The sequence below is a fragment of the Eschrichtius robustus genome, chromosome 10 (genome assembly GCF_028021215.1).
Source record: "Eschrichtius robustus isolate mEscRob2 chromosome 10, mEscRob2.pri, whole genome shotgun sequence".
NCBI classification, from domain to species: domain Eukaryota; kingdom Metazoa; phylum Chordata; class Mammalia; order Artiodactyla; family Eschrichtiidae; genus Eschrichtius; species Eschrichtius robustus.
Window position 1 is genome coordinate 571,292 of NC_090833.1, and position 15,403 is coordinate 586,694.

At 58.2% G+C, this 15,403-nt stretch overlaps 1 protein-coding gene across 7 annotated transcripts in view; it reads left to right on the forward strand.

The window, feature by feature from the left end:
- Nucleotides 1–15,403, forward strand: part of EXD3 (exonuclease 3'-5' domain containing 3) — a 75,802-nt gene that overhangs the window by 48,514 nt on the left and 11,885 nt on the right. For 5 of the 7 annotated variants that reach the window (XM_068552696.1, XM_068552701.1, XM_068552699.1 and 2 more), the window contains 6 exons: nucleotides 11–120; nucleotides 626–788; nucleotides 868–1,034; nucleotides 1,562–1,717; nucleotides 10,925–10,978; nucleotides 11,194–11,325. In XM_068552696.1, coding sequence (XP_068408797.1) covers nucleotides 11–120; nucleotides 626–788; nucleotides 868–1,034; nucleotides 1,562–1,717; nucleotides 10,925–10,978; nucleotides 11,194–11,325 — 782 coding nt within the window. Of the gene's footprint in view, nucleotides 1–10; nucleotides 121–625; nucleotides 1,035–1,561; nucleotides 1,718–10,924; nucleotides 10,979–11,193; nucleotides 11,326–15,403 lie in introns of all 7 variants that reach the window. The other 2 variants (XM_068552702.1, XM_068552700.1) reach the window with 2 other exon arrangements.

A 15,403-nucleotide genomic window follows, 5' to 3' on the forward strand; every position in this document is an offset into this window, starting at 1 on the left:
CCGCCCACAGGTTATGGGATGGCGGGGGACCTGCGGAGCTTGGGTGCCTCCTGCCCGGCCCTGGCCCAGGCCGAGAAGCAGCTGCAGGGCAGCGTGGACCTGCTGCAGGTGCACAGGCAGGTCAGCGCTGGGGGGATGCTGGGGGGTGTTCCCTGCTGTGCTGAGCCGCCTGCACAGCGATACCGGGGCAGGGGTCTCACCTCAGGCTGGCGGGGTATCTGTGGGCCGGGACTTGTCCTCGGCCTCTCCGTGCCTTCTGGGCTGGCCCCGGCCCTGCTCCCTGGCCACAGGTCACCAGGGACCCAAGAAGGGCGTGTCACCACACGTCCCCACGCTTCCCCAGAACGAGCCCGGCTCTGCCTACCAACCCCCACCCCAGGAGCTCTCAGCACACACCCTTGGGGCTTAAGGCATTGGCCTCAGAGCTGACCAGTGGGCAGGTAACCACGGCCCTGAGACCCTGACACAGCCTGCCTTGGCTGCCAGCGCTCTCCTCCTGCGGCGCTGTCCGCCATGGAGGACGCAGGGCCTGCCCCAGGGCTCCTCGTGGGGCGGCCAAGGCGCGTGCGGTGGCGTCCTCCCTGTGGGGCAGGCCCCTCACCCCCACGGGGGTGCTGTTTTGCAGATGCGGGCGGCAGACAGGCCAGCCCCAGGCGTGGACGGGGCCGCAGGGCCGCGGGGCCTCAGCCTCCTGGTGCAGCAGGTGCTGGGCAAGCCCCTGGACAAGATGCAGCAGCTTTCCAACTGGGACCGGCGGCCGCTGGGCGAGGGGCAGCTGGTCTACGCAGGTGGGCGCCCCCCGCACCCCTGCCCCGCACCCCCGATCGTCCCCGCGCTGGAGGCTGAGGCTGACCTTGCCCGTCCCAGCCGCTGACGCCTACTGCCTGCTGGAGGTGTACTGGGCTCTGTGCAGAGAGCCTGCCCGCTTCCACCTGTCGGGGGACCTGGCCAGGAGCCTGAGGCTGGGACACGGTGAGAGAGCGGGGGCTGGGGAGCTGCCGCCCCTGCAGAAGGCCTCGGCCTCGCCCCAGCAGGTAGGCGAAGCCCCCCAGGGCTCCTTTATCACGATTCCTACGGGGAGATCCCTGTCCTTAGAACTGGGACCTTACAGGGTTGGAGACCGGGGTGGGTGTGGGGTGTCGGGGAGAGCCGTCCAGAGGGCTTGCGTCCCGCACGCTGGACCCTCCTCCGGGAAGGAAGGAGAGCAGAGCCGTGGGTTCGCTTCCTAAAGGAGGAGGGGTCTCAACGGTCTCCTGACACCAGGTCTGGCGTGCCCCCTGCCAAGGTCTAGGGCAGCCTCTGGCCGTGTCCCCGTGTGCCCCAGGGACCCAGGCCCTGCTCCAGCGTGCACACGACCACCCCCCCCAGGAGACGTGTGCCGGCCCCCCTTGGGGCCCAGTGTGGGTGACCTGGTATCATGTTTGCTGCTTTTCTGCTGTTTTCTGCACTGAGTACACATTGCTCAGGACGAGCTGACCTCACGGCCCTCGGGACCCTCGCTCCCCACCGGGTCCAGGGTGGGCCAGACGGGCCACGGCTGCTGAGCGGGGCTGTGTCGCAGGTGCCCGCGGGTGAGGACGCAGCCCCCGAGGTCCCGGCCAGGGCCTTCCGCGTGGTGTGTGACAGCATGCTGCAGGGGCTGGCGCGGAGACTCCGCTGTCTGGGCATTGACGTGCTGGTGCTGGCCACCGGCGAGGACCACCGCAGGGCCGCCGAGGTGAGCGGGCCTCCCGCGTCCGCTGGCAGAGGGGGCAGTGTCTGGGGTGGCCGCAGGGCCCCAGCTGCATGGACCCCCGCGCCACTGGGGCAGAGGGCAGGGCCCCCCTGGTCGCCGGGGTGGAGACGTTTACGGCTCCGGCACCTGTGGTCTGCGGGCCTGGAGCCCTTGAGGAGCCTTTGGGGGGGGGCCTGACACAGGTGGGCTCAGGGTAGTCCTGGCCCCCTCGCTGTCTGTTGGCCCCTGGAAACGCTGTGTGCCCGTGAGGCCCTCCCCTCCTCCAAGAAGCAGATGCTCACGCCACCGCTGGAGGCACGAACCCCCAGGGCCCTGCAGAGACCCCAGCAGGGCTCTCAGAATCCAGGGGTTAGAACATGGCTGGTAAGCGTTTTTTACCAGGTTTCCTGAGATATGATTTACGCACCACACAATTTACAGTGTACAGTTGTACATTCCCAGAGTTGTGCAGCCATCACCACAGTCAGTTTTAAACCACTTTCATCACCCGTGAAGTTGTCCCCCGCGCCCCCTCCCCAGCGCCTGGCAGCCTGGCTTCTGTCTCCGGGGAGCTGCCTGTTGCGGACACTGCATGTCAATGGACTCGTGCACGTGGCCTTTCACAAGCGTGATGTTTTCCGGGCTCAGCTATGTTGTGGCATCTGTCAGCGCTTGACTCCTTTTTACTACCAAATAACGTTCCATCAGATGGACCGCTGTGGATCCATCCACCTGGCTGCTGATAGACGCTCGGGCTGTCTCCACTCTCGTCTGCTGTGACTCATGCAGCTGTGAAAGAGCATAGAGGTGGCCAGGTCATAACTTGGACTTTCAATATGTGGTTTCTTTTATGAATTCGAACACATTCTTCTGGAAGGGGTCCCCAGGCTCACCAGGTGGGTGGCCGGGGCACAAAGCTGGCCGGGGGCCCTGGGACTGCAGAGCCGTGGGGCGTCGTGAGCAGTGGCCCTTCCCTCCACACTCCGCACTGCCAGCCGGGTCCTCCCGGCGGCCCCCACCCCCAGTAATGAGGAAGCTGGGGCCGGAGGAGCAGAGGGGATCTGCCCGGGGCTGCAGGGGGAAGCCGTGAGCCTCCCGTGCCGGCCCCCACGTCCGTGCGAGGATGTCCACTCTCCCCAGCCCTGGCCCCTCACAGCCATCTCTTCCGGACGCCTGGTCCTGGTGCCCAGGGGAGGAGGACGTGGTCGTGCCTAGGGTGGCTCTGGACGCCGTCCCTGTCGGAAACCCCTCTGTCCCCAGCCAGGGTTGTTTCTAGCTTACGGGGGCTAAGACTAGGAGGGCCAGCCTGGCATCTCGAGGACCGAAGACCAGGCGTCAGTGGTCACGGGACCCAGGGAGGAGGGGCCTTCCCAACCGGCCCCGAGAGTGCCCCGGTCTCCAGCAGACGGAAGGCAGGGTTTGGCCCCTAGTCTGCACCCGCACTCCCACGTTACCCTCTGAAGTTTTACGTGATGCGGCCCAAGGGAGTTGCAGGTGTGATTTACTTGTCAGCTGACCTCAAAGGGGCCCGCCCCGGAGGGAGGACTTTGGATTATACGGGTGGAGCTAGTGTCATCACGTGAGCCCTTGACAGCAGAAACGGAAGGCAGTCATCAGACTCAGAGCACAGGAAGGATTCGGTGTGGGCCGCAGGGCAAGGAGACGGACCTCCATCCAGCAGCCCCCGGGAATGGATCCTGCGGCACCGAAGGAGCCTGGAAGCGGGTCCGTCACCAGAGCCGGGCCGCTGGCCCCGGAGCACCGGGGGTCCTGGGCGTGAGCCCCTGGGGCCCTCCCACTCCCACCCCACAGAGCTGGGTGTGAGTTCATGCTTAAGTGGCTGTGGCCACGTTAGAAAATCAGTAGATTTGGGAGCCAGGAGTTCAGTGCTGCTGTAATGACGCCTCAGCCGCGGGAGATGGAGCAGCCGGAGAGGCTGGGGAAGTGCTGGGGTCGCGACGGCCCGGACAGAGCAGAGGGAGAAGCCGGGCAGGGGGTGGGCTGCAGCCGGGGGTTCGGACCTCGGAACCGGAACATCGCAGCCCTTGAGGCCACAGGCCCAGGGCCCTCCCAGGGGGTATGGGAGGGGGACCGAGGTGCTTATTCCTGGGGATGGAGCTGCAGCCGAGCCCCTGCGTTACAGACTGACTTTACCCACATCTCCCGTGAGGCTTTTAACTTGTCCCCTCAGCCTTGTGGTCGGAGCTCCCAGGGCCTCGTCCTCAGTGCCCGCCCTGCGGGGCTGGGACGGTTTACTGTCACCCGCGAGTGGTGCAGCATTCTGGGCCATGGGGCGACTGTGCGCACATCTCACAACCGTGATGGTCTTGGGCGCGGCTGGAGCCCTGAGGGCATTTTCTGGAGAGGACGTCTCTAGCCGTGGGAGCTGCTGTGTCCCTTTGGCCGTTTACATTTTCTCTTCCCTGGACCTTTCCCAATCATGCGTTTCCCCATACAGACCCCCGAGTAGATGAACTGGCTGTTTTGTATAGAAGGGCTAGACTGTGGGTTTTGTCTTCTCTGATGAGCGCTGTTAACACTCATAAACACTTTTTAAAGAAAGGCAGCACTGCTGGTGAGGGAAGGGGGGAGGGTCCTGCCACGCGGGGCAGAGGCCCGGGCGCTGTGTCCACGCTGGCGGGGAGTAGACCTTTCAAGGATGAGCCGGGGCGCCAGCCAAGCCGCGCTGAGGTGCGCCCTGGTCCTCCTGCTGCTTGGGGTCAAGTGTGAGGGGACGGAGTCCGCTGAGCGAAGAGCCGTCCGGCAAAGAGCAGCCGGGGCGTGATGTCTGGGGAGGTCCTCAGCCCGTCCGGATGGAGGAAGAGGCCAGCGTCCAGTGGTGGCTTCCCCGGGCGTGGCCTGCGCAGAAGCTGGGGGGCACGTGGCCAGGCCGGGCAGCCGCCCTGGCAGGAGCCAGAGTGAGAAGCAAGTCCATGGCGGACAGTGGCGCAGAGTCTGCCCCGACGGTCCCCCCGCCGCCGCCTTCGTCCTCGGCTGGCTCCTTGCAGTACATCTCTATGTGCCTCTGGGCGGTTCTGCTGCTCTGGGGACCCCGACGGTTACAGATGTGGGGAGAGAAGTGCATCCAGAAGAGTCTCCAGGAAGTGGTCTCTGAGTGGTTCCGGGGTTTCTGGGACTGATCTGCTAATCTGATAGATCTAGGGCACTGAGGACCCGTCTCCAGGGGTAAAGAGGTCACTGGTGGGCCATGGTGTGATGTGGCCAAGCTCCCCGGAACATGGCTGGGGTTCCCCGTGGAGGCCCTGCAGAAGGAGAGCCCGAGGGGCTGGCCAGTGGCCAGGAGGGCCCAGGAGGAAGCCCCTCAGTCCTGGGGCCGCGGTGCTGAGGCAGCTCAGAACCACACCCGGGGCTCCATCCCGTGCGCCGCTGGATGACAACACAGGTTACACTCGCGGTCGCTGCTTCACCGTCCACTTTGCCAGTCTTGTCGGCAGGAAGTCACATCTCGCTGCACTTTCGCTCGCCTTCCTCCGAATATCAGTGAAGCCGAGCATCCTTCCACGCGCTCGTTCGCTGCTTGTGCTCCTGTCTTGTGAGGTGCCCCGGGCAGAAAGCAGCAGGCCTGACCCTGGCCTGGGAAGGCCCGCTGGCACAGTTGGTCCGGCCGGTAAACGGCTGATGGAAAACTTTCCCCGCATGGTGGGAGGGCCTCATTGTGCCCCAGCTGTCCAGACAGTGTGGTCTGCGTGGACGCCTGCTTCCCTTCCGGGTTGCAGAGGGTGCCTGGGTGACTGAACCGCAGCGCACACCACGGGTGCTGAGTCACTCATGCGTCTGCCCGGTGACGCGTGTTGCGGTGGCCGGCGCAGGGGGCACTCAGCACAGGCCGACTCCACCAGGCAGGCTCCGGGGCTTGAGTGGTTTCCCTGCACTTCGCCCAGGTGCTTTCCGTAAGCTGGTTCTGTTTTCTGTCCTTCCCTGCTTGTGTGCTGAGTCCTGCCAGCGAGTGCCCGGACCTGGGGACGGTGTGGGGACCCTGCTGCCGCTCCGTCCTCCTCCCTCTGGCCTCACCATTCATCTTGGCATCTGCGGGGGAGCCCCGCCTCGCACCCCCTCCGCCTCCGCCTTCCTGCGATGGTCTGGAAACAGCCCCTCCGTGGGCTTTGCTTGGAGCTCGTTGACGCTGTGAGCCAGGGTGGGGACAGCGACGTGTCGTCACATCGAGTCCTCTGTGCGTGAGTGTTGGTCTCGCTCTTCTCCGAGGGTTGCACGCACATGTCGTAAGCTCTCCACGAAGCCCTGCCACGCCTATGAGGTTTCACCCCAGAGACCTTCTGCTTTGTCGCCACGACGTGTGGTGCTGCTTTCTTTTCTGCGGGTACACAGAACCGCAGTGGACCTTTAGTTCTTAGTTGCCTGAGCATTGATCTTACATCTGGAAACCTTGCAAAAGTCTCCTAAATTCTACTGAATTGACTGTCAGTTCTTGGGGTTCTCTTGGCGGACATACCTTCTGCAAACAGGATGGTTTCATTCCTTCCTCTCCAGTCTGTATGGGTCTTATTTCTTTCCCTTATCCTGTCCCAGTGGTCGAGGTCTCCAAGGTGGGGTTGACCAGGTGGTGACCGTGGCCGTCTGTCTCAGTTCCGACTTGACAGGGAATGTTTCTCCATGAACCACGGTGGTTGCCAGGCCCCCACACCAGGCCGGGGAGGCTCTCCGGGCTCCATATCTGCTGCACGTTTCGTCATGAAAGAAGCTGAATTCTACCTGATGCTTTCTCTGCAGCCATTGAGAGCGTCCCTGTGACCTGTGCACGTGACGAACCTCTTCAGTCTGGACCCAGGCTAACCAGCATGTCACTTGGCTGGGTCCGCCTCCAGGACCGTGTCTGACACGGAACTTCTCTTCCTCACCATCTTCTCTTCCACCTCATAAACAAGCTGGGGAGTTTTTCCTCCTCTGTGCTTTCTGCTGCTTTGAGTAACATTTGGATTATCCTCTCAAATGTTGGCTGACTTCCTGCAAGGCCTCCTCAGCCTGGTGTTTCGGGGGGGAGGCGTTTCCAGGAGTCTCTGATTCTTTCTTATTTAATAGTTTTAGGACTACTTAGTTGTCTGCATCTTCTTGAGTCCCTTGGTAGTCCGTACCTTTTTCTGGATGTGCCCATTTCACGGACTGTTTCACGTACGTGGTGGAGTCCAGCTCCTCTGTGAAAGCTCCGCGGTACCTGCAGGTGGTCAGCTTCATTCTGATTGTTGCTCACTTGTGCTCCCCCTCTTTCCTGATCTCACAGAGGTTTGTCAGTTTACTAAGTCTTTTCAAATAACTAGTATTTGGCTTTGTTGATCCTTTCTATTGCATTCTTGTGTTTTTTGTCTCATTAATTTCTCTTCTTATCTTTATAGTTTCCTTCCTTTTGCTTGCTTGGGGTTATTTCCAAGCGGAGTGTTCAGCTCTTTAATTTTCAGCCTTTTAAATTTTATGATGTAAACATTCAAGGCAATAAATTTTTCTTGAAGTACATTTTCACTGCATTCCACCCGTTTTGATATGTAGTATTTTCATTACTTTTTAGTTCTAATAATTTTTGAGCGTCTGTTATAATTACTTATTTGACTTGAGTTCTTTAAAAGGCTGTTTTTCAGTTTCAGAAAGCTTGGGGTTTGGGAGCTTTTTAGTTATCTTTTAAAAATCAATTTCTAACCTAACTGAATTGTAGTCTGTATACTGCTGATTTAGATATTTGTGAAGACTTGCTTTGTAGTCAAGCAGATGATCCTTTTTATAAATGTTCCATGTGGACTTTAAAAGGACACAGTCTCCTCCAGCCATGTTCATTTCCCTCTCTTGCTCTCACACGCTCAGTAGGTCAAGCTTACTTAATGTTTGCTCAAATCTTGTGTATCTTGTTTGGTTGTTTTTCTGCCTGCTTCTATCAAAGACCTCGACAGTGGGTTCACCACGTTCCCCTTGCAGTCATGTCAATATTTGCTTAATATGTTTTAAAGTTGTTATTAGGTGCACATGCATACAAGTTTTAGAATTCTTATATCTTCCTGTTGAGTGAAATCTTTTACAATTATGAGGTGAACCTCTTTGGCTCTAGTACTGCTCTTTGCAGTAAAGTCTATTTGAACTAATATTAATACCATTTCTCCAGCATTCTTTGGTTAGTATTTGTGTATCCTTTTCTCACCCTTTTGCTTTCAACCTTTCTTTGCTCTTATTAGGTGTATTACTGTACTTATAAACTGCTTCTAGCTGGATTTTTAAAAATCTAGTCTGACAGTCTTTGCTTTTCAACCAAATAGTTTAATCCATTTACATTTATTGTAATGACTGATATAATTTGTGTTTAGTTGTACTATACTAATTTGTGCTTTCTATTTCTCCTACTTCTTCTGATATTTTTTCCCTTTATTTCTTATATTTTTTTGTCTTTTTCACCCTTGTTTCTATTTTTTCCTCTATTAGTTTGAAAGTTATAAATTCTATTACTGTTCTTTTAGTGATTGGCCTAGAAATTTTAACATTTATTTCTGAGCTAACAATGTCTAAAGTTAAAATTAATTCAGGGATTTTAGGTCAATTTAGCTTTCTTGCCTGCTTTCCATTTTACCTGCTATTATTTTCCAGTATTTTTAGCACATTGTGGTTTTTCTTAGTTCTAAAAATTAGACATCATTATATCTGTTTTATGTATTCTGTCCCTTTTGGAGTTTATGATGTATGGACATGCACATGCACTCCAAGAAAAAGCAGGCTCATTTTCACTAAAAGAACTTCCTTTGCTATGACCTTTCACTGGGGCCATTTTTCCCTGAAAACTCTGTTTCCTCTCTCTTCTGAAAAAGAATGTTGCAGGGTTTATAGCAATAGCTTGACAGAACTCTGATAAGAGTCCACTGTCTCTTGCACCTGTCATTGCTGTTGGGACGTCTGCCTTCCGTTCTTGTCACTCCTGGTTTTACTCTTGACTGCCCTTTTGTTTGGGTCTTTCCTCATATTTACTTCAGTTGTGTGTGTTTGTTTTTAATTTTGTTTTTTATTCATCACATAGATATATATTTGTTACCACTACAAAGTAACCACTTATCGCTTTTTTTTTAATTGTGGTAAAATATACGTAACATAAAATTGATCATTTTAACCATATTTAAGTGTACAGTTCAGTGGCATTAAGTGCATTCACAATGTATGCAACCATCACCACTATCTATATCCAGAACTTTTTCATCATCTCAAACAAAAACTCTATATGCATTTAAACAACCGTTCTCCTTTCCCCCCTCCCACAGCCCCTGGTAACTACTGTTTTACTTTCTGTCTCTATGAATTTGACTCCTCTAGGGACCTCATATAAGTGGAATCACATAATGTTTGTCGTTTTGTGTCTGGCTTATTTCACTGAGCATAATGTCCTCAAAGTCCATCCATGCTGTAGCATGTGTCAGAATTTACTTCCTTTTTGAAGCTGAATAAATTCCATTGTACATATATGTGTGTGTGTGTGTGTGTGTGTGTGTGTGTGTGTTTGTTTTTGTCATCTGATGATGGACACTTGGGTTGTTTCCACCTTTTTGGCTATTGTGAATAGTGCTACTACTGTGTACCTTGATGTACAAGTATCTGTTCAGGTTTCTGCTTTCAGTTCTTTTGGATCTATACCCAGAAGTGGAATTGCTGGATCATATGGTAATTCTGTGTTTAATTTTTTGAGAAACTGCAACACTGTTTCACACAGCAGCCACGCCATTTTACATTCCCACCAGCAACTCATGAGGGCTCCCAATCGCTGTACATCCTCATCAACACTTAATCTCCTTTATAAAAATAAAATAAAAGCCATCCTAATGGATGTGAAGTGGTATCTCATTGTGGTTTGCCTCACATTTCCCTGATGACTGATGATGTTGAGCATCTTTACATGTGCATATTGGCCATTTGTGTGTCTTTGGAGAAATGTCTTTTCAGGTCCCTTCCTTGCCCATTTTTTAAGTGGATTATTTGCTCTTTCTGCTTTTGAGGTGTAGGAGTTCTTTATATTTTCTGGATGTTAATCCCTGATCAGATATATGATTTGCAGATATTTTTGACGATTCTGTGGGTTATCTCTTCACTTCCTTGATAGTGTCCTATGATGTACAAAAGTTTTCAATTTTCACAAAGTCCAATTTATCTATTTTTAATTGTGTTGTCTTTGCTTTTGGTGCCATTGCCAAGAAATCATTTCCAAATACGTCATGACTTTTCCCTACATTTCCTTTCGAGTTTCACTGTTCAGCTCTCAGGTTGGTGAGTTGGCCCCTCACACTATCCAAAGATAACTAATGAATTTTAAGGAACCATGCTCGACACGTCACAGTTGTCACCTCATTGATATATCCTGTACCCCGCCGTGGCATATGGGGGCTTCCATCCTGAGTCCTTTTGACATGACGCTTGTAGACTTTTTGATAATTTCTTTGCTTTCTGATCTAAGGAGATTCTCCAGCTCCTCAGATCTAGAATCAGCTATTTCTCCAAAAAGGCCTGGTTCCCTTTAGCATGGACCCTGTCTAGAAATCAGTCTGGGTGAGGGTGCCCGTGGCTGCAGGGTTGGTTCTTGTTTCTAGGCCTTTGCGGTAGGCAGAGTGATGAAATACCTTTAAATATATATCATACATCAAATATATATATAACATATATCTGAAGCTTTCCATTCAGATCTGGGGTTTATTGTGTGATCTCCTTAATTTTAATCCAAATCTCCTTCCTCTCAGCTGAAAATCCTAATACTCACCACACCAGCATTACCCATCTGTTTTATGTTACAATTCACACACAGATATTTCAGAATAACAATGTTGATGTTATTATCACCAACAATAGTATTACTGCCGGTTATTTTTCATTTTGGGTCTGTAGCCCTAGAGATACATGGTCGATTCACTGTGGCTTCGTGTCATCTGGAATGTTTCTCTCTTTGTGATTCACTTGTTTCATCTTTGGGTTTTTAGAGATTACTTTTTAAATTTAATTTTGATTGCAATTCTGTGAAGTGTCTGCATGATTCTGAGACCAAATCTATAACAGGAGGCGATGCCCGGCCTCAGGCTGCGGGAATCTGGTGGCCACTCAGGTGCCAGGCGGAGACAGCTCTGGGGCATGGGGAGGGGGCAGGGGCTGGCGAAAGGGGGGCAAAAGCAGCCCCAGCCCCAGGAGCTGGCCTGACACCCTCACCTGCCAGTTTTTCCTCCTGCACAGGTTGCCAGGCGGGAGGGAAGGATCATCCTGACCTCAGGGCTGCCGTACCACAAGGTGAGGACCCCACAGACGACTCACATCTGAGCCTTGACTTCCTGAGCCGCCCACACCTCAGGGTCTGCTTGCCGTGGGGCCGGTGGGAGGGGGGCTGAGCGGCACCACTGCCCCACCCTGGGCAGAGTGGAGGCTCTCGGCCTGGAGCTGGGAAGGCGGGGCCTGGGTGGGCTCTGGGTTCTGGCCCACCGCTCGACGGCTGCACGTGTCCACAGCTCCGGGCCCAGGTTGGGGCTGGGCGCTGCCTCTCGGTGGACTGCTCCCTCAAGGCCCGGCAGCAAGCCACGGCCGTGATCAGACATTTCAACGTGCGTGTCACCCACTCGGACATCTTCAGCCGCTGCCAGGTGGGTGCTGCGTGCCCCTTGCCGGCCCTGGGCCAGTGTGGAAGCCCAGGCTCTGACAGGTGAGGCCCACGAGGCCCTGGCGGTGGCGGGACGGCCTTGGCGTTTCTGCTCATGTGAGCAGTGGCCACTGCCTGGTCTGTGTGTTTTCTCCTCTCCGCCACCCCCAGACGCCCATGCCCACGGCACGGGGGAGCTTGGCGGCGGGGGGGAGGGGGCGGTCACTGCAGTCTGTGGCCAAGAGGTGGCAGAGCATCGGGGCCCGCGTGGCCAAGGTGGGCAGCCGAGACTGAAAGGGCAGCTCAGGGCGGGTGTCCGCTCGGGGTTGGGAATGTCCTCCTGGCCCAGGGCTGGCCTCCCACGGGGCTTCTGGAGGGAATACAGGGAACCCACCAAAGTGCCTCTGTCTGGGGCGGATCCCGTTTTCCAAGGGCAAGGTCCAGAGCCACGGATTGCTGCTGGGTCCACCCTGACGGCTAGAAAGGTCTGGCTGAGGAAATCCCCAGGTCGGGGCAGCCATACCCAAGGTTAAGATCCGTGAGGAATCTGGGGCCTGGGAGCCAGGGAGGGGGCACCCCTCCCCTCCCCTGCTGGCCTGGGTGCCCTGTCCTGAGCTGTGCGGCTGAGGGGAGGTGATGCGGCCTTTGGGCCCGGCCCTGCCAGGCTGGGGCATGGCTGCCCTCGGCGTTGGGGTCTGCACGGGTGCGGCGAGCAGGGAGGGCCAGGGCCGGTCCCCATGCAGAGTGCTGGCTATTCCCAGAATATTCTGGAGTTCAGGCCATGACGATGTTGCATTGGGAGCAGCTCCCCAAGCCCAGCTGTTTGGTGGCAGCTCAGCCTGGCTTCCCCCATCCGGGTACACGTGGAGGCCGGCCAGGCCCCGCACTTCTGCACAGTCCCCCAGGCCGGCGCCCAGCAGAGTGGGAGGGAGGGAGGAGGGAGGGAGGAGGGAGGGAGGAGGGAGGGAAGCCCCTGTTTTCAGGTCCTTGGACCCCCACCGCCTGGCCTGGGGTGCAGTCTGTGCAGAAGTTGGGCCCCTGCCCTGCCAGGACGGACGGTGGCCAAGCCGGGTGGCGGGAAGTGCTTTCCCTTGGGCTGGAGCTCGGGAGGACGGTACCGGGTCCCTGCTCAAGGCTGCAAGTGTTGTAAAGACCCCAGGACGTCAGGCGGGGCCTGGGGGGGCATTTTCCTGAGCTTTTCAGAGCCTCTGCTGGTGTCTTCTTGAGAAAACGGAAATTGGGTAGCCAGGAGGAAAACCCCACTCGCGCCGCGGCAAGCCACTGGGGAGCAGCCTGAGCCTTCGGACCTGCGAGGGCCAGGTGCAGAGGGCGGCTGCTGCCCTTGGCGGGAAGAGCATCCGGGGCCCCGCTGCCCTCACCCCACGTGTGCCCCGCAGCAGGCGGGACAGATTTGCAGCATTCTAACCGCAGGGCGGGGAGGCAGGAGACCTGGAGCAGGTGATGTACCTGCCCAGGTAAGGGGTGGCGGCAGCTTGTTGGGGGGGGCGAAGGCGAGGCGCAGAGGATCCAGGATACGATTCAAGGGCGTGGCTGGGATCCTAGGTTTTAGGCTGAGCCCCTGGCCGGCGGCCCGGCAGGTGCTGGGTCTGGGCTCTCGGGAATCTGGTCTGGAGGGTGCGCCGGGGTACACCAAGCTCTTGGGGCGGGGGGAAGGGGCTCACTGCCCAGCTGGGGCCCTGCCCAGCGCTGTCCTTCTGTGGTAGATGTGCGTTCCACACGTGCCCAGCTGGCGAGGAGGGCAGAGACAGGGTCCCCGGCTCGGGGCCCAGCAGCAGAAGCGGCCACACCAGCGGCCACGCGGGGCTGCCGGGAGCGGAGCGGGGCGCCAGGCAGAGACCTGCGTGTGCGGCCACGCGGGCGGCAGGTGGGAGCCCGGGTGTGAGGCTGGGCAGCAGCGCCCAGTGGGCCTTTTAGTCGGGAACGGGGTCCCAGGGCCGGGGAGCCTCTGAGGCCCGTGACTGTCCGGCAGCCTCCAGCGGGGCTCAGCTCCAGAGCGAGGCAGGTTGGGTGTGCCCCAGGGCAGGACCCTCCCTGGGGGGCAGACAGCTGTTTGGAGCCATCTACATCTGTGCCCAGGGACCCCAAAAGGCTGGCATGGCAGGGCCAGGCGGGCAGGGAAGGGGCCCCTGAGAAGCCAGGGTTTCTGAATTTGAGCCCAGCCTCGCGCACCGCAGAAGCCTCCGGGGCGGGGTGGGGGGACCCAGCTGGCTGTGGGTTCGTGGACTGGTTCCCACCGTGGTCCTCAGGCCGTGCAGCTGGTCACGGTGAGTAGAGGAGTCCCACTGCCGACGTGCAGCGGCGTCTGCGCCAGGACTGGGCCCCTCGGGCCGTGCTCCCCCCGCCTGCCCCCAGAGCCCCTCGGCCACGGTGCTCGCGGCCTCCCCTCAGGAGCTCAGCCTGAGCAGCGGCCGGGAACGGCTGCCCGCCTGGCCCTGCACGCTGGCTACGCCTACTCCCCGTCCGGCACCGGAGCGGTGCTGTCCTCGGGGCGGCCCAGGGGAACCAGTGGCCCTCTCGCAGGTGGACCCCAAGAAGCCCAGAAAAGGGGCTGCACAGATGCCCCCAGGTGATGGCCTGAGGCCCAGTGACCAGTAGCTCCGTGCAGCTGCAGACCCTGCTCTGCCCTGAGAGGCCACGGCCAGGGCCAGGGTGGCTCCTAAGCCCATCGGGACATCAAAGGGCGCTGGCCAGCGGCCAGCAGGGAGCAGCACGCTTAGCACTGGCCCAGAGAGCGCCTCCGCGCTGTGCTCGGCCGGCAGGGTCCTGTCCTGCGCCCCCGAGGGCCCGAGCACCCTGGACGCTGGCTCAGAGCCTCTGCTGCCCCTGCCCAGGCCAGAGCTGGGCGCCTCCCTGGAGAGCTCCCGCCGCCAGGCTGAGTTTCCATTTTCTTTTCCTCCCTTCTGCTATTTTGGTGCCGTTCCCAGAGGGAAAACCCACTTGACACACGAAGCGTTCCCAGAGCCTGCCGGGCCGCTCTCGGGGCTGCTCGTAGGGGTGCGAGGCCAGAGCAAGTGAGGCTGCAGGGACTGTGTGCCCAGCCACGTGGGGGAGGCCCCTGTCGCAGGGAGGTGGCCCGCCCGCCCACCCCGGGGCCCAGTGGGCGAGGGGCAGTGGGTCTCTCGTAGAGGGCAGGGTCATGGCCCACGAAGTTGGCGACTTGGGCCTGGGATTGTCCATCGGGAACGTCCGCCAAGAGGACATTCCCAGCGCTGTCCACCATGGGAAAGGATCTTATCAAAGAAATTTGAGTTTAAAAAAAACCCTAAGCAGGAGCCCAGGCGTGGCCGGGCATAACGTCTATTTTTCTGTCCCTCCGGCCCCCTCTGCTGTGGTGGGGATTGGGCCGTGGCCCCAGTGACGTCGGCCCTTAGAAGTGGGCCCCGGGAGGGGAGGCCACTGCAGGATGACAGTCACCCCACCTCAGGGAGCTCTCAGCAGAGCCAGCTCAGGGGTCCCCAGGAAGGGGAGGGTGATGGGGGGAGGAGCCTGCAGTTACGGGAGGCTGGGCCTCGGGGACAGGCTTACAGACCCCCCCGGGAGACCCCAGGGCTGGGCAGGGGCCCTGAGAGGGAGGAGGAGGCCGCCCAGGCTGATTTCTGGCACGGGAACGGGTGTGGGCAGAGGGCTCTTGGGGCCTGGGCATGCGAGGGGGACCCCTGGCCAGCGGCCCCCCAGCGCACACACCCACAACTTGGGGGCCTGCAGTGGTGGGGGCCCCGGAGCCCTCCCAGACCCAGGGGCCGGCCGGGGCGCCCATGCCCAGCCTGTCCCCGAGCATGGAGACCCTCCCTATACCCTGATGGCCAACTGCAGACGTAGGAACAGACAGGAAGAGGCGCAGCGGCCACTGACCCCGCCCCTCCCCGGCCTTTGTGCTCCGTGGCCCCCAGCCCCGTTCCCACACTCGGTGCCCCCAGGGTCACACAGGCACAGAGGCTGCAGAAGGAGCGGCCCCCGCCCTGCACAGGCAGAGACCCTGGGCCGCTGGCTCCTGCAGCCGTAGGCGGGGCCTGTCACAGGCCTCGAGGGTGGCGTGGCAGGAGCTACCAGACAGGTTTCAT